The following is an 18,654-nucleotide window of genomic DNA, read 5'->3' on the forward strand; positions in this document are numbered from 1 at the left end:
AAATTTTTAAAAACTTAAAAATAATGATCAAACTAAAAAAGGAAAATCTTAATAATTATTTTCGCACAACTTTGAAAATTGATTAAAAGAAAGAAAAAATTCATGAATTTATTAAGTCTTGTATATTGAGAATTGCAAATTTTAAATATTTTTTTTATATTAATACAAATAAATTTATATTTTTAGATTTTTATTAAATAATATATTGAAAATAAAAAAATGAATTAAATAACACACTGCCAAAAATTAGGACTTTCATAAATAAATATTCAAAAAATATAAAGTATTGAATTTAAAAAAAAATAATAAAAAAATGTTTTCATGATAATATTTGCAGCGATGAATTGTGATTTTTTTTAACATAATTTTTGTATTTTAATTATAAATAAAAATATAAAAATTATTTTAAGATAAAGCATTTTTATTATTTGGTACGTTAAATAATGAGAAATAATTTGCAATATTATTATAAAGAAATTTTTTCTTTTTCTATTTTTAGGAAAAATAAAATTGTTTTTCCATGGAAAAATCAAAACGGTGCGTTCCAATCGCCACTGATCGGGTTAAAACCCGGACCCGAAATAAAATTATGGTCCTAAAATGTAATTAATGAGAATTAGGACTTGTTAATCAGAAAATAAACAGCCAATAAAAACTTCCATTGAACATTCACACAGAACAGAACGGAAGAGACGCCGTCTCTCTCTCTCTCTCTCTCCTGTAGTTCTCACAGCCCCTCTGCAACGAGGCCCAGAAATAGACATAAAGACAAAGACAGAGAGAGAAAGCTCACTCTCTTCTTCTTTTGGAGAGAGAAAATCCAAAGAGAAGGATCTATGGAGGTCTCTAGCCCTTTGTCATCGATATTAACAGGTAAACAGATTCCCAAATATCTCAATTTCTATCTATCTATCGAACAGAAGCGAAGCGCTGAAATAAAACCCAATTTTGAAGCCACGTGTGCGTTGTTGTTTAGCTATCATTGCTGTAATTCTTTTATTGCATTGGGATTCTGTTGGTCTGTCATTTTAGCATATCTCACTCTCCTTCACCTAACAGAACCAAATCGTTTACAACTCGGAAATTTCTATATCACCATCTTCCATTTGCTTTTGCTTTGAGTGTAAAATATCTCTGTTGCATTGCTGTAACACATTTTTGTGTATGTATATATTTTCCCATTTTTTAGATCTCAATTGTGGTAGATTTGCGTTTATGTTGTATTTTGTTTGATGGGTTGTCGCAAATCATGTTGCAGAGTCGGTTTTTGAGGACAAAATATAGATTGATAGGGACCTTTTTTGGGTTGTGTGGATTTGGTTCGGTAAATTGGAATTGGGTTTTTGGAGAATGTGGGTAATGTGGAGATAATTTGGGTTGGATTGCTGTGTAAAGCGGGTGTAGAGGAAGGGTTTTTGTTTGTTGTAGAAATGGCTGATGCAGCAGGGTTAATGGAAGCTGCTGGGACTAGATTTAGTTCCTTGGAGTTGATTGGGAGAGGATCATTTGGCGATGTCTACAAAGCGTAAGTATACCTTGATTAGTGTCATTTATTTTGATTAAATCCTTTATGATGTTGCTCATATTTGTTTGTTACTGAAGCTACTAGTGACTATAGTCTGCTCACTACTTGTTTAAAGCTTATTTTTTGAATTTTGCATTCCTTTTCTAATAATCATATGCTAGAATACTGTAAAATTTATAAACATGTGTTCCTTTTGCCATTGCAAATTCCATAGTAAAATAAGTAATCAATACTTTAATTGTAATGCGCTTGCACTGTTGGTAGTGATTTCTATGCCAAAAAGGCAGCAGTGGCAATGTTGCCTTGCCTGAAAGAAGAAAAATTGTACAAGTCATTAATTAGTCAAAAGAATGTTTTATTTCAAGAATTGTTTTGCCATTGTGAGAAAGTAACACGTCTCTTTTCCAAATTTAGACAAAATAAAAGATTTGAAAATAAATTGTAAACTGCTAATCGCTACTCGGTGCTAGGAAACTACCTGTTTCTTGAGGAAATGTGAAAAAGCATCCATAGGTACGAAGAAGTTTAATTTTGAATCTATAGTTGAATATTTGCATAATTTTCTGAAGAATTTTTTCTGTAAATATATATTATAATAATTTTTCTGAATTGGCAGGCTCCTTAAATGTGATTATTACTGTGTTATATGTTGCTTTAAGATGATTAAGTTAAATCATGAAGATTTTTTAGAAGGACCATAACATTAGTATCAAAAACTAAAACATGTTGCTGTGTTATATTGAATATTACAGGCTGCATAACTGTTGATTATTACTGTCCATCTTTTCAAGTTGTTCATATTCCCAAAATTCTGTGTTGTCATTTCAATCTGAGGAATATTTGCCTTCTAAGCTAGTGTTCCTGATGCATTCTTGATATACAGGTTTGATAAGGAGCTTAACAAAGAAGTTGCTATAAAAGTCATTGATTTGGAAGAATCGTAAGTATATAGCCTTGCTTGTTTTTGATATTTGTTTTCTAGACTCATATTACTTAATATTTACTGATCACTCTTGCTTGATCTAAATCTTCATCCTTTCTTTACCTCTCCATTTGATAATTCCCTGGACTAAGAGGAACTGAATTACCTATCATGTACAGTTTCCTCAATCAGTTCAGTCTTACATAAAAAACTTTCTGCAGTTTTCCAACTTATGTTCACAAGCGGACTTTAGAGTTAGTTTATGACTTTGTGCAGTTAAAAAATCTCCTAGAAACGGCAGTTTAAAAAAACTCCTAGAAATGGCAATAACTAAGAAGTTGCTTTGCAATTTGCTGCAAGATGTAAATATTGGTTATATGATGTCAATGAAGCAGCACTTAGTCACATGCTGATATGACTGAGATCATGAAATACATCTCTTACTGGAAATTTAGATAGTTGTGGGGAACCATTGGCAATATTTGCAGAGTATAGTAATATTTCTACTGTTTATTGTTTTGCTTCTTGGCATTGCAAGATTTTTGTTGTGTATGACACACTTCTCACTTCTTAGTCTTTATTTGGATATTGTTATTTGATATTTCTAAAAGGCTTTTGATTTTGTCTTCTGTAGTGAGGATGAAATTGAGGACATTCAGAAGGTATTACTTCATATTCTTGCCTGTCTAATTTGTTATGTATGAAATTCCTAAATAATTATGTTGCTCACGTATCTAATTTTTATGTCAGGAAATTTCAGTTTTGTCACAATGCCGTTGTCCATATATTACGGAGTACTATGGTTCTTATCTTAACCAGACTAAACTATGGATAATAATGGAATACATGGCTGGTGGCTCAGTTGCTGACCTAGTAGGTTACTTCATTTACTTGTTTTCTTGTGGCCCATGAAATTTTCACTTTGTTCAAAGATTCTTAACAACTAGAGTTGCATGTTTGTGTTTATAAATAGGCATCAACTTATGTTTATTTGCAGAGTTATGTTCTATTCTTCAATTATAGATTTGCAAGTGAATGCTAAATAGTTCCTAAATAATAACTGTTCTTACAAAAGCTAATGCAGATTTTTTTTTTTGCAGCTTCAATCAGGTCCTCCATTGGATGAAATGTCAATTGCATGTATTTTACGTGACTTGCTGCATGCTGTTGAATATTTACACAATGAAGGAAAAATTCACAGAGATATTAAAGGTTTGTTTTCCCTCTCTCATCATAATTGAATCTCGTTATCCTTTAGATATTTTTGAAACTACTTCCAACATTTCTTTGAATTGGACTTGTGTAATTTTTGCTTATTTTAGGGTTCACCTTCATTTTGTTTCCTTCAGTTTGCCTGCCTTGCTTTAAATTTATTGGTCCAATGGTAACGTTATATTATAAATTTTTACAGCGGCAAACATTTTATTGAGTGAGAATGGTGATGTTAAGGTATATCCTTTTTCTCAATGGCATGTACAATTCACCTGAATTATTTGTAAGAGAAATGAAGAAGGATATGCAGTAATGCAACAGGAGTTATGTGCTTTCATTTTTAGTATTCCAAGTTACTTTTGTGACCTCGTGACAGGTTGCGGATTTTGGTGTTTCTGCGCAATTAACAAGAACAATATCTAGGAGAAAGGTACTACATCTTTTTCGTACTACATCTTTTTCTGCTAAGCTTCATTCTTGATCTGGTAAATAGTGGACAGCTTATTGTGATATGATGTATGAATTTTCTGTTTTGTATAGCATTATAGTTAGGTGTCTAATTTAAGGACCTGTTTCTCATTGTCTCTAGTTAGCATTTAATTAGGATTAGGTGTGTTAAAACAGCAAAACCAAACAATAAATAATGGTTATCTGAAACATTGATTAGCTGCAAGTTTCAATTGGTTACTGGAACCAACCCTTTGAAAAATTTAAATTAATTAAATAATAGAGCCACTTCATTGAGTTTTCTCCCAAGGAAATGAGCCACAAGCCTTTGAACCAAGGCTTGTGTAGAAGCATGAAGGGAGATGGGGGCTTATCTATTCATGTGAAGATGAATACACGTTTTTAACGTTGGAAAGTTTATTCCATATTTGTAAACATCTCAAAGGAGGCATGAGCCTTCTTTTTGTTGTCCCACATAAAGAACAATTGAGAAGGTGCTGTGCCTCCTTCCTTATTTAACGACATGTCATGATATTAGATTTTGAAGCCAACACAAGGTAGGTCCTCTACGTGACGGGTACAAAAATTTTATTTAGGGGGGGCCCAATTAAAAATATATATAACCTTTAAATATAAACATAGATAAAGTAAAAGCATTTAAAAATAGATAAATGTATTCTTGCAGAAGGAAATAAATTATAATAACTATATTATAGTAAGATTTTTTTGTTCTCCATTTTTTGAAAGCTTTGCATACTATAAATATAATCTCAAAGTTAACAACACATTTGAATCGAGAATTGAGTCTACAGTATAAAAATTGACATAATTTCCTAAATTTTCATATTAATAAATTTGTTTATGGCTCAAATGCTTCAATATCAATTACTTTTTTAACTACCCAAACTTTGATGTTAGATAAAGAAATAGAAATTACATAAAATTACCCAAACTTTAACTACCCAAGCCCAAATAAAGGAGGAGGGTTGCGGTAGGTGACAACCAGCGTAAAAATTTCGTCACACCTTTATGATATGGATTCAAATGATATAAACGTTGGGGCGTCCTCTACTAACGACGCGCTACTTCGAAGCCCGGGTGTAGTGAGAGATATGTAAGGGTGTAGGGCGTTCACTGAAAGCGATGCGCCATGCCGGCGTGCGGGTGTGGTGTTAAGTGAGTAAGGGTTTCCACATCATGGACGGGTGTGGGTAAAGAAGTTAGTCCATAGGACAAATAATAGAACAGATAGTGAAACAAAACACAAGATAGACATAGAAAATAATAGAAGATATCATAGAAGGAGACCAATTAGGAAGAAGCAGGATAGGAGGAGGATCAAGGTTGGTACTTGAAATGTTGGATCACTTACAGGAAAATTAATGGAGCTTGTGGATACCTTGGAAAGGAGAAGCGTGAATATTGCTTGCATTCAGGAGAAAATGGGTAGGAGAGAAAAGGAAGAAAGTGGGTAATTCAGGGTACAAATTGTGGTTTACCGGAAAGGAGAGAAACAAGAACGTAGTGGGTATAATCATAGAGAGGACATTGAAAGACGCAGTAATAGCTGTGAAAAAAGTAGGAGATAGAATTATACTAGTAAAGCTAGTACTAGAAGGAGAAATAATAGATATAGTTAGTGTTTATGCCCCACAAATAGGGCTAGACAGTGAGAGTAAACAAAGGTTTTAGGAAGATATGGATGATTTAATGCAAAGCATACCGAATGAAGAGAATGTTTTCATTGGTGGAGATTTGAATGGACATGTAGGAAGTGATAGACAAGGTTATGAGAATGTTCATGGAGGTTTTGGTTTTGGCAACCGAAATGAGGAGGGAAAAAGCATCTTGGATTTTGCTATGGCATACGACCTAATACTAGCAAATACCTATTTTATAAAAAGAGTCACATTTAGTGACTTTCAAAAGTGGGCAACATAGAAGCCAAATCGACTTTCTCTTAACCAGGAAGATAAATAGAGCTCTATGCAAGGATTGCAAGGTCATTCCAGGAGAGGCTTTAACAAGTCAACGTCAGTTGGTGGTCTTGGATGTCAAGTTTAGGAACAATTCAAGTAAGGTCAGAAGAAATAGTGTAGCTCGAACAAAGTGGTGGGACTTCAAAGGAGTAAAGCAAGTGAAGTTCAAAAATGAGGTTCTCAAGTCTGAAGTATGGAAGCTGGATATGGAGGCCAATGATATGTGGATACAGATGGCATTAAAGATTAGAGAAGTAGCTAGAAAAGTACTTGGAGAGTCTAAAGGACATGGACCACTCTCAAAAGAGAGATGGTGGTGGAATGAGGAAGTACAAAAGGCAGTGAAGAGAAAAAGGGAATGGTATAAGAAATTACCTAAATGTGATAATAATGAGACATATGAATAGGACAAGATAGCAAAGAAAGAGGCAAAAAAGGCAGTTAGTCAAGCAAGAGCATAGGCCTTTGAAAAGTTATATGAGAAACTTGGAACTAACGAAGGGGAGAAAGATATTTATAGATTAGCAAGGAGGAGAGAAAGGAAATGTTAAGATCTCAATCAAGTTAGGTGCATTAAGGATAAAGAAGGAAAAGTGTTGGTGAAAGATGAGGACATTAAAGAAAGATGGAGAAATTATTATAATGATCTCTTTAATAATAGTCAAAATGGTAATAGCGTGAATATAGATTATAGAACAATAGAAAAGAATGTGAATTATACTAGAAGGATTAGATCTTTAGAAGTAAAGGAAGCACTTAAGAGAATGAAAGTGGGTAAAGCCTATGGACCCGATGAAATACCAATTGAAGTGTGGAAGTGTTTGGGAGATATGGGAGTGGTATGGTTAACTAAATTATTTAATAAGATTCTAAACTCAAAGAAAATGCCTGATGAATGAATGAAGAGTATTTTAGTACCTATTTTTAAAAATAAGGGATACATACAAAGTTGTTCAAACTATAGGGGAAGTAAACTCATAAGCCATACTATGAAGTTGTGGGAGAGAGTTGTGGAGCATCGACTATGTCATGATACTTCTATCTCTCTTAATCAATTTGGTTTCATGTCCGGTCATTCAACTATGGAAGTGATCTTTCTCATTAGAAGCTTGATGGAGAAATATAGAGATGTGAAGAAAGATTTACACATGGTTTTTATTGATTTGGAGAAGGCTTATGATAGTGTTCCAAGAGATGTCTTATGGAATGTGTTAGAACAAAAGATGGTATCTATTAGGTACATACAAGTGTTGAAAGATATGTATGAAGGAGCAATTACTATTGTGCGCACAGTGGGAGGGGACACGAGATTTTCCGATCTCAATTGGATTACACCAAGGATCAGCCATAAGCCCTTACCTTTTTACATTAGTTTTAGATGAATTAACGAAACATATACAAGAGAGTATTCCTTGGTGCATGATGTTTGCGGATGACATTGTTCTGATAGATGAGACACGAGAAAGAGTCAATAGAAAGCTAGAACTTTGGAGAAGTACTCTAGAGTCAAAGGGTTTTAAGTTAAGTAGAACGAAGACAGAATACATGCATTGTAAGTTCAGTGAAGACCAAACTGGTGATGGTGAAGGAGTTAGTTTGAATGGAGTGGTATTGTCCCAAAGTAATCACTTTAAATATCTAGGCTCAGTCCTTCAAGTAGATGGGGGATGTGAGGAGGATGTTAGTCATAGGATTAAAGCTGGATGGTTGAAGTTGAGACGTGCCATGAGAGTTTTATGTGATCGTAAGATCCCCAATAAGTTGAAAGGAAAATTTTACCGTACAGCCATGCGACCGGCTATGTTATATGGTAGTGAGTGTTGGACACTGAAAGAGTTGTATGCGTCTAAGATAAGAGTTGCAGAAATGAGAATGTTAAGGTGGATGAGTGGTCATATTAGACTAGATAAAGTCCGTAATGAGAGTATTAGAGAAAAGGTAAGAGTGGTGTTAATTGAAGATAAGTTGAGAGAAGGGAGATTGAGATGGTTTGGTCATGTGAAATGTAGACATACGGAGACTCCAGTTAGACAAGTAGAGCACATTAGGTTAGAGGATAGAAAGAAAAAAAATGGGTAGACCTAAATTGACTTGGAGGAGAGTAGTAAAACATGACCTAGAAGCCTTACACATTTCTGAGTATTTAACCTAAAATCGTTTAGAGTGGAAAAAGCGAATCCATATAGCTAACCCCAAATTTTTGGAATAAAGGCTTAGTTGAGTTGAGTTGAGTATATATACACTTATAACCTTTAAAGTTTGTTTAAATTCATTATCTTAGATTATTAAAGAGTACCCATTACTTATTGAAATATCATACTATATAAATTAAAGAGATTTTTTTCTTTCAAAAATAGGGCACTTAAAATTCATCAATATTGTTGATTTACCAAAAAATCTAGTAGAATAGAAAACTTCTACTGAAAATTAATGGAGTTGAAGCAAAATAGTTGTTGGATTAATGGACTATTATTTTTATTTTAATTTTCTGAATTACTATTTTTTAATACTTGTAAAATTTAAATTACTAATATTTCCTTGATTATTTAAAAAATTCCAGGCCCCCCTTGGCCCCAGTGTGTGTCTGTCCCTGGTCCTCTACTTCTGCAAATGAGGTGACAAAGAAAATTAAAGTTCAAATATGTGAATTAAAATATATTTGTAATGAATATAAATATTTTACTATTATTAATGCAGAATATCTAATATTATAATAGTGAAGTAGAAATACGAGTTGGTTGGATTAACTTTTAGGTATATGAAGTATGAACTGAAACAGAATCAACCGGACTGCTTAATTATTTTTTCCCATTTTGTATAATGGTTTCCCCCCATTCCCACTTCTCATTTGTGTTTTCTTGTGCACATGCTTGCAACTGTGTGTTTGTGAATGTGTGTCGCTTATCAGTTAAATTCTCTTAAAGGTGAGTCAAATAATTTTTACTACAAAATAGTGGTTTAGTGCAAGGCTGAAAGCTATGTTCATATATTTTTATGAAATTAAGCTTCATTAACTGTTTTAGGTACCAAGTAGTGGATCTTGTAAAATAATGATTTAGAAGATGAAATGTTACAGGTCTTACCCTTTCCGTAATGTATTCCTAATATGATGTGACCATTTTGGAGCAGAGATGTGTTATAGGCTCTTTTTTAAAAAATTTGAAGTTGATAATTCTTACTGTTTGAAATTCATAATCTTTTAACATTTCTAACTTGATAAATATTTAAAAGAAAAAAAACTTGATAATGGCATTTAACAAACACAATTAATTTTTTTTTTCAGCAAATTGCTAATTTGGTTTACAATTACAGACTTTTGTAGGAACTCCATTTTGGATGGCGCCGGAGGTAATTCAAAATTCAGAGGGGTACAATGAGAAGGTATTTCTTTTAAAGTGTTATTGGGCCATTCTTTTTAGAAAGCTGTCTAGCCCAATCAAATGTCTTCTCAACTTTGTTGAACATGAACATTTCATATTGACCTTTGCATCATGCAGGCAGATATATGGTCACTGGGTATAACTGCAATTGAGATGGCAAAGGGGGAACCCCCACTTGCGGATCTTCACCCTATGAGGGTTCTTTTTATCATACCCCGAGAAAATCCCCCACAGGTTTTCTAAGTGTTCTTTGATATCAAACTGGTTAATTACTTATTTTAGTTGATTTAGAATGTTGAAATCTTTTGCCAGATGGAAGTTTCATCTTCACAGTTTAAAAGAATCAACTGTCTTTGTTTCTTGTACAGCTCGATGAGCATTTTTCTCGTCTGATGAAAGAATTTGTTTCATTGTGTTTAAAGAAGGTTCCTGCCGAGGCAAGTATTTATTCCCTCTGTATAAGCGTTTTAGTTTCTTCTTCCTTTTGTATATTGTTCTGTGGATAGTGGAGACGAGACATTTGGAATTGCATTTTCTTGAGCTAAGTTATATAGACTTGGCATTTTAGCCTAGGATGCCCATGTTCATATGAGATTGTCAGAATTTTATGACATAGCTCCGTTTTGTTCCCATCCACTATGACACATATTCATTGAGTTAGACAGATTTGAGGCTAAGATTGATATTCCTTTTGAAGTGTGTTGTAATTGAAGAATGATAAATGAGAAAAACACCTTAATGTGTGTATATATATATATATATATATATATATATATATATTTTTTTTTTTTTTTTATTATTATTATTATTTTTTTTTTGGGGGGGAGGGGGGGGTGTGGTGGTGGAGGATAGAAACACCTTTGAACTTTTGACCGTACACATTGGCTGCCAGCCACAGACCAGTGGTATAAACAAACCTAAGAGGAATCCCATAGTGTTAGGCTGTTAGCTAAGAGCCACAGCTGAATGATATAAGTAAACATACTAAATAGATGTATAAACAACATATATAAAAACAAAGAAGAACACATGTCTACTGGTGCAAAACAATGAAAGTTTGAAGATTAAGATCTTTGGTTCATACCCAATTGGGCACACGTGTCAACTCCATGTAGATGGTTCTTGAGAATGGATTTGTAATGTATGTGTTTGGATGTCAAATGAATGAGAAGCCATAGTTATGTTCAAGTTGATTTATTGGACCTGAAGAATCTACACTTTATCGATATGATATCTATTGTTCATGTAGGAAGGTAGGTTTTGAAAAATGATAAAAAAAGGAAGAAAGCTCTTTTCTTTTTATGTAGGTTAATTCTTGAGAATGAATATTGCAAGTGCAGCAGTCAAAGTCGTCCAATTGTTTATTATAGATTTGAATTTTGATTCTGTAGATTGCTGGGTTGCATCCATGTGTATTAGTCAAAGTCATTTGAATTTTTTCTTACTAGTAACCATTTGTTCCATTCAATAGTTGGTTCTAGTGCAAGCTTAAGAACTTCCAATGATATTGATGAGTATTGAGGAGAAAAACTTGAGTTGTGAGAAACACAACCAAATTTACTTTATCCTGGTAGATTTGTCTCTGATAACTCACTTCAAAGTTACATTATGCCAGGAGAGTTGCATTTCCAATAAATTGCATATGGCTGCTTCTTTGTTTAGTGAACACCGGTGGCACATTGTCTTTATTGAGTTCGTTCAACAATTCTCCTCCATTGTTTTGTGCTTGGAATTGGAAACTGGAAAAGAACAATTTGACCATTAAAGAAGTGATTGAAAAGGAACCCAATGTTACCTGTTTAACTGTTTTCCTGTGTAATCAAGTCCTTATAGGGATAGAATTTTATTCATTAATCAGATGGTTGAATCATACGTCAAATATGGGATGTTTTAAAGGTAATTTGGACAGCGATTTCTTAGGTTTTATTCAGGAATTCCAGGTGCAATGATTCTTACAAAACCTTGATATAGGATTGACTACAGAACGTTATACAAATGATTAGTCCAAAAATTGGCTTCACACGCCTATCAGCCAAAGTTATGCTAGTAAATTCCCAAGTGGTGTATCTTCAAAGAAAATGTTGAAAGTGTACAGCTATGTCCAGTCTTTTGCTTTCAAATTATGTTATATTGCAAAATTTTGAGGACAATTGGAGTTTCTATATTGGTACATAATAGGCATTTGAGAACATTAGGCTGAAGTGGATGAAGTGTTTCCATGATATATTTGATTAAATAATTGCATGTGGCTAATGGCAGTCTGCACACTGATGAAAACCCCTCGACTAACGGTTGAAAATAATATCATAGTTGAGATTTGAAAGTGATGTGTGGTTTTTTCTTGACTTATATGTGATTAGTGGTCATGTTAAATAACCTTTATTGATTGTATGACACTTTTTGCTTCTTACCTCTTTGTTTCTTTTAGTTTTTGAAATGTTTATCCTTGTTTCTTGATTATCTTATGCATATTTACTGAGATGGTTGTGTGAATGCTATATTTTATTATTAGCTTAAACATTATTGAATACTTCAAGTTTTCTTGTAATTTTAGTTTTATCAATTTAATTTCAGCGGCCAAGTGCTAAGGAGCTTTTGAAGCATCGATTTATTAGAAATGCTAGAAAGAGCCCAAGGCTTCTGGAAAGAATAAGGTGCAGTATATTGCTATAACTCATTACATATTCTTCATTTGGAAAGATGATTTCAATTTTTGTTTTTCTAGTTAGCCTTTGGAATTTGGACACTGCACTACCCTGCCTGACATGTGAGCATAATTGTCAAAGGCATAAGGTACACAAAGGACCTAGGTGCAAGGTGCATGTACCTGTTTTAAGGATATGAGGTGCACAGTTATTTAATTCTGTCCAAAAACACGGATATATATTTTCAGTTTATTAAGTTGAAATGACTGAATGCAGAAATTGTTGAAATTTAGAATGATAGAAAAAGGTAGGAGAAAATAAGAAGAGAAGGATTTACGTGGTTTGACTACCAAGAGCCTACGTCAAAGGACAAAAAAAACCCTCAAAGGATTACATTTCATTTACTTGTGTTTAAAATAATATATAGGAGTCTATATTTATAATGGAAGATACAGGATATATATGACATCCTATCAATAAATCATAAATCACTCCTTTATTTTAGACAAGCACTAATCAAGCCATTGATTTTGGTAATCAACCACATGATTTTCTCATAATTATAAGATTCCTTAGTAAGAGACATATCCCATAAGTTACAGGAAAGTCTTGTCAATTCCAATAGAAACATCCTAAAATCTATAATGAGACACCGTGAACTACCAAGAGTAGTTCAGCTTAAGTCAAGTGCAAACTAGTTTGTAAAAAATACAAACACATCAACACAATATCACAATTACATATTTCAAATTCTATCCTCAAGCTATTTTGGTACTATAAAGAAGATGACTGCTAAAACGCTCAACGAGTCATGTACACATGAATGCAAGAGAAAAGAAAAAAAAAAGAAAAAAAAATCATATTCCAGATTAAGCATAGTTCAACAAAAGCACTACAATCAGAATAATGGACCCCAAATTCTACATTCCAAGCTGCTCCTAGAAAAATCAATTATAACCTTATCTATTATCAATTAAATCGCCACAGTAACATATCCCAAATTCTACTCTCCAAGCTACTTTTGGAAGACTAATAATAATCTTCATCACCATCAAGTAAAGCACCTTCTTCATCAGGGGTAAGGACCTCAATGTTTTGTTCCTTTTCATTTCTCTCTGAATTAGTCCATCTATAAAGTCCAATCAAAGGCAAGGCAATATACCTAGAAACAATTATGTCTGGTGTTGCTCCTAAAAATCAGGTTGATTGGATGGGAGAGAGGCCACTTTGTGATTAAGGTTCCAAATCTTATTGTGATCTTCATCCCCTAAGCGTTGATTCCATGTAAGTGTTTCTTTTATTGGCATTCGTAATACTATCCATTGTCTAAAATCAAATTCACGCTCCAGTGTTATAAGGTTAAAACATCTGATGTCACTAGTTGACATTTCTCGAGTCCTTGGCATGTGCCTCACCTATGAATACTCAGGGCATAAGACCTTGGGCCTTGGTGCACCCTAGTTCAGGCATACCTTTGACTACTATGCATGCGAGCAGAGATGGAGCCATGATATTTTTTCAGTGGGGTCATATTCAACAAGTCAATTCATGATTGACATCTCTTCATCTGCAAATAATTCTTGATGTGAAAACAGACATTTTTGTTGATGCTGTTCCCATTAGAAACTCTCTGGTGTATAAAGATATTCATACTTTTCACATATGGGAATATGAAATTTAGACTCATGCGACAAGCCAAGGATATAATGGTATGAGATTCAATATGATGTCCTAAAGCCTAATTATGAGTCATAAATTTGATTCCTAATCTCACCAATACAATTTCAAAGATTGGAACAAAGAAATATAACAACTAAAATAAACTTCAAGTAAAACAACAATCAATATCATAGATGTGATATATATGCACTAAATGAGATTGGAGAGTCAAAATGTCCAAGTTTGAGTCCTTTTACGGTTTTACGTATTTAAACCAAAATACAAAATTAACATGTATTAATTTTTCGAATAATTTCAGTGGGTCAATTGAGTGAAAGGCCCAGCAAAAATTTTATACGCCACCTATATGTTTAATGTTTCTCTAAAATTCTTTTACCCCAATCAATGACAATTAGCCCCGCCTATGCATATGAGGTGCTGTAAGAGAATGCAAAATATGATTGTCTTGGGCATATTTCTTGGAAAACTTAAAATATCTGTTTTCCATGACTGGAAGTGTTTAATTGGAGGCATTTTTGTAGTTGGAAAGCATAGTATTTACAGTCCTGTTGTGTTGATAGAGAGCGTCCAAAGTATCAAATAAAGGATGCAGAAACTCCCAGGAATGGTCCAAGAGCAGTTGCAGAGTCATCCGATACTGTGAAGGTGACTAGAGATGTAGGAGCTGAAGGAATTGTTCGAGCCAGGTGGATTGAATTTGTTTATTACCATTGCTTTTGCATTGTCTAACTTTACTTTAATCTAAGAAGAAGGTGTTTTAGTTTCTTAGACTGGTTTAATTTGCAGTGGTCAAGGAAAGCCCCTCAGAAATGCTGGATGGGACTTCAGTATTGGTGGAGCACAGAGTACTGGAACCATAAGAAGTGCTGTTCGACCTCCTCAGGTTAGAGAAAAGAAAACAGAAATTTCATACAATAAGGTTACCCAAAGAACTATGGAGAGTGGTGACCATTTGTTGTCTGCATCTGGAAATTCCCTTCAGGAATCACCAGAAATATCATTTGGTAGAGATGCTAGGGATCCACATCACGATGAACGTCAGAATAATTCTTATGATTATGTAAGCCTTACCCGCCTCTTTCTTTCTCTCTCTCCCCCCCTCACATTCATTCATTTACTATGATTGCATCATGACTGCAATGTTTTGCCTGTGCTTTTGTGGAATAAGTTGATTAAAAAGTAAAAAAAATCTGAAGTATTCCTCAATGATGAGATGTTAGCTGCTCAATCAGTAAGATTAGAAAAGTGACATGCTTATCTTTTCTTTTGAAATATCTTCATACCATCACAATTTTACATGATTTTGTGATATTACTAGGATCTACCATCTCCAGTATTTGTTAGCTGCTAACTAGCAAGAAAATTTGAGCAAGTTTTTAGTTTGCTGGGCGTATATACTCACAAACAACTCAGACAACTGAATCTTTCACTGAAACTTTCTAGATTAAACTTCCTACCTTTGTGTGTTCAATTCCAGGAGGATTTATCTGTAAGTGGGTCAGGAACTGTTGTTATACGGACTCCTAGAGGATCTCAGTCATCTACCATGTTTCAAGATCAAGGCAGTCTGGTATGATTCCTGTCTAGTTGTTATGAGAAGGATATTGAGGATATAGCCTTTCCCCCCAACATCTCTCCCTCTCCCCTCCTCCCGTCCCCTCCCCCCCCCCCCCCCTTTCGCCACTCTTTTATTTGATCAGATTATGATCTGTTTTGTAGTCTAGTAGCATGGTAGGGTCTTTTGAAGATGCCTCTACTAGTGGAACGGTTGTCTTCCGTGGCCAACATGATGATTCTGATTCTCCTTGGACTCCAAAATCCAGACTGGGAATGCAAGAGAGAACTTCAAGTGCCTCACTGGAAGACAGTGCAGTAAATCTTGCTGAGGTTATTTCCATTACTTGCTAGGTGCTTCGCAAATATTGTTCCTTAATTATCAGAATCTTTGAATTAATTTGAGTTTTTATTTTGTGTTTCTTAATTAAAGACGCTTGTATTCCTGAATTATTCGTAGAACCCTCTATAGTGTATCGTTGATTTTCTTTGGAATTCATTTCTGTGAAATCCAATTGCTGCCCCGTACTCTATTTTTTAGGAGTTTATTGCTTAAATCTTTTGAAAGTTTTGCCAATTCATGATTTATCATTGATTTACTTAATATTGAACTCTTTTCTATGTTTCTTGTTCATATGGAATTTGAAATCACTGCTGCACTTTCTAATCTGAAATCTGTCAACATGCTTTTTCTTGAGAAGCTTATTTGGTCAATGTCTGTGTAGGCAAAGGCTGCAATGCAAACAGGATTGCGGAAAGGAAATGCCAGGGAAAGGTCTGCTCTAAACAAGCTCAACTACGATGGGCATGAAAATAGAAGAAGAGAGCAGATGACAAGCAGCTCCGATTCATCCAGGTACATATTATTCAACATGAAGCTGATCCACTGTAACAAAAAAATGTTGTTTCTTATATTTTTCTAAAAGTAATGTGTCTACTTTAGAAGTTCTCGTGACTACTATGATGCACAAAGAGTATTTCCAAGATCCCGCCAAGCAAGTGAAGATGAAGAAAGTTCAAGAATAGCTTCATCATCAGCACCTCTATCAGTTTTGTTTCTGCCATCCTTAAAAGAGGTGAGCTACCAGGTAATGCTGTCCACTTGTCTTTTTGCTAATTGGTGGGATAAGTATAATCTAGTACTGTTATTCCCATATATTAAATTTTAATTTGTAGTGCCATTACAAAACTGCTTGGACAAATACTGCATTGATCCATGTCGAAAATGCTTATTATGCCTTTTACATTTGTAGACATAAAACTCAAGTTTGGTGCAGGATTACCATTCACATTAAAGTAAAGCCTTTAAATTAGTATCAACTATCAAAGTAATATTTGGCAATAGTGGCAGAAGGACTTCGATTTTCTAATCAGCTATACCACTTATTCATATTCTTATTAGCCAAGCCAAAATGGGGAACTTAATCTGCCATAAATTCATTAAGCATTTATATGAAACGGGAAAAATTATGGTTTGGTTTTCTCAAATTATTTTTTACAAGAATATTGTTATTAGTTTGCCTTAGTTCGGTCAACCAAAGAGCCTACATTATTCCATTTGAATTGAGAAGGTAGTAGGTAAACAACAGAAACAGGTGATCTGTGCTGAAAACAATGTGGGGCACCCTCAGCAAGAGGGTTAATGGACATGGCATTGTGCATGGATTACTGGACATAACTAGTGATAGCATAATGGTTTATACAGGAATCTCAAATCATATTTATCCAGAAATAAAGAAAAAACAACCATCTCGTCTTTTATTATCCATAGGAGTACCCATAGTTTTAAAAGCTCTCAGCTTCATATAGCTTCTAATAGCTTCATCTCTACAATGTAGGTGGTAGCTGATGACTCTGAAGGATCAGTTGTGCATGCTGTTACAAATTCACTTGTAAATATGGAGCGAACGAAGCCTGGATCAGCTGAACTCCTTGTTAGAAATTTGCTTCAGCGATTGTCAAGGTTTATATGTTTCTCTTGAATCCACCCCCCAAAAAAAATAAAATAAATAAATAAATAAATTCTCTCATACTTCTTACCTGCAATTAGTTTTAAATATTTGCTTATGGTAGTTCAATTCCTCAAGTAAAAGGGTTTTATGCAGTTCAAAGGATTCTTCAATGAAGGATCTACAGGAGTTAGCAGGTCGACTGTTCTCTAAGGGCAAGGCAGCCCCAGAAGAAACACAAAATGCAAATGCAGAAGCTGAAAACAAGAAGAAGCAACAAAATAAGGAATACAATTCAAATGCTAATTTAAGCCCGCTTGCGAGGTTTTTACTCTCAAGGTTGGTTAAGTGACTTTTCTTATCTGTTCATACATTTTTTTTTTTGACGTTTTGAAGAAAAGGGGATTTTACTTCAAACCAAGTGCCTCTAGTTTGTGAAGGGTTTTATATCATTGTGTTTGGATGTTTCTGAATTCCTCGCCTATTCGGGACAGTTTAACATGTATAAATCTATAATGCAGATGGCAAAGCCAAGTTTAACGGGACGTCAACCTTAAAAGGGGTTGGAGCTGGATTACAACTTTGTTTTGTAGCGTGTTTTGGTTTATGCATTCTTTCAGAGTTGATGTACATATCATTGTAAGAAATTGTGCATTTAATATCTATTTTATATTATTATAATTATTTTTACTCTTTATAGTTTGATTTGGAGAGGCGAATTGCTGTATAATTAGGGGTTTGCTATTGTTATTATTGACAATGTAATTTTAGCATAACATTAATTGTATTTATTAATACATTTTGGTAAAAAATTTTGTCATTAACGTTCGTCTCCATGTCTTAATAATTCTTTGGATGTGATACCATCAAATTCCTTCCGTCCTTTGGATGCATGGATCTTTAGTTTCGTGCAAAATTTTAGCAGATTGGGTGAATATAATAAATCCGATCATGCTTTGCAAAGTCCCAATTTTTGGTATTTTTTGAATTATTTTATTCAAATTTAAGGGTAATTTCAATGATTTTTTTTTTTGTCTAGACTAAAATTCAATTAAAGAACATTGAATTTCAAGCTGAACTTCAACTTTCCAATATTGTCTCTGCCTAACTCCAAGTTAAATTTGGCATTCCAATTTCAATTTGTGTCCGATTCAAACTACTCTTCAGTGGGATCAATTATTTAAATAATGTGATTTTAAAGATATTTTACTAAAATAATGTTGTGTTATAAAAACTGTCAATTGTAAAAGTGATTTTAGTTTTAAGCACCAAAACAAGAAATTATCAATTAAAATATAGATTTTGTGTCTTTATATCAGCATAGCAATATTGCTCAAAAAATCAATAGTCAAATTGGTAAT

General features: G+C 33.8%; 1 protein-coding gene across 6 annotated transcripts; it reads left to right on the forward strand.

The window, feature by feature from the left end:
* Window positions 1-663: 663 nt before the first annotated feature.
* On the forward strand, window positions 664-18,121 carry LOC110666280 (uncharacterized). Of its 6 annotated transcripts, none has more exons than XM_058145493.1 (22): window positions 667-873; window positions 1,259-1,525; window positions 2,409-2,465; window positions 3,082-3,109; window positions 3,198-3,320; window positions 3,548-3,659; window positions 3,859-3,896; window positions 4,036-4,089; window positions 9,398-9,466; window positions 9,583-9,699; window positions 9,834-9,902; window positions 12,040-12,119; window positions 14,351-14,476; window positions 14,577-14,673; window positions 14,773-14,850; window positions 15,268-15,360; window positions 15,510-15,677; window positions 16,070-16,200; window positions 16,288-16,432; window positions 17,183-17,307; window positions 17,450-17,632; window positions 17,815-18,121. In XM_058145493.1, exons 2-22 carry the CDS (start codon window positions 1,431-1,433, stop codon window positions 17,831-17,833), a joined length of 2,007 nt encoding a protein of 668 aa, XP_058001476.1. In that variant the 5' UTR covers window positions 667-873; window positions 1,259-1,430; the 3' UTR covers window positions 17,834-18,121. The 6 variants fall into 6 exon arrangements, with proteins under 6 accessions (XP_058001473.1, XP_058001475.1, XP_058001472.1 ...); XM_058145494.1 differs by having other exon boundaries at window positions 16,288-16,420; XM_058145490.1 differs by having other exon boundaries at window positions 664-873; window positions 14,577-14,850; window positions 16,291-16,432.
* Window positions 18,122-18,654: the final 533 nt, after the last annotated feature.

This window comes from Hevea brasiliensis, chromosome 4, assembly GCF_030052815.1.
Source record: "Hevea brasiliensis isolate MT/VB/25A 57/8 chromosome 4, ASM3005281v1, whole genome shotgun sequence".
NCBI classification, from domain to species: Eukaryota; Viridiplantae; Streptophyta; class Magnoliopsida; order Malpighiales; family Euphorbiaceae; genus Hevea; species Hevea brasiliensis.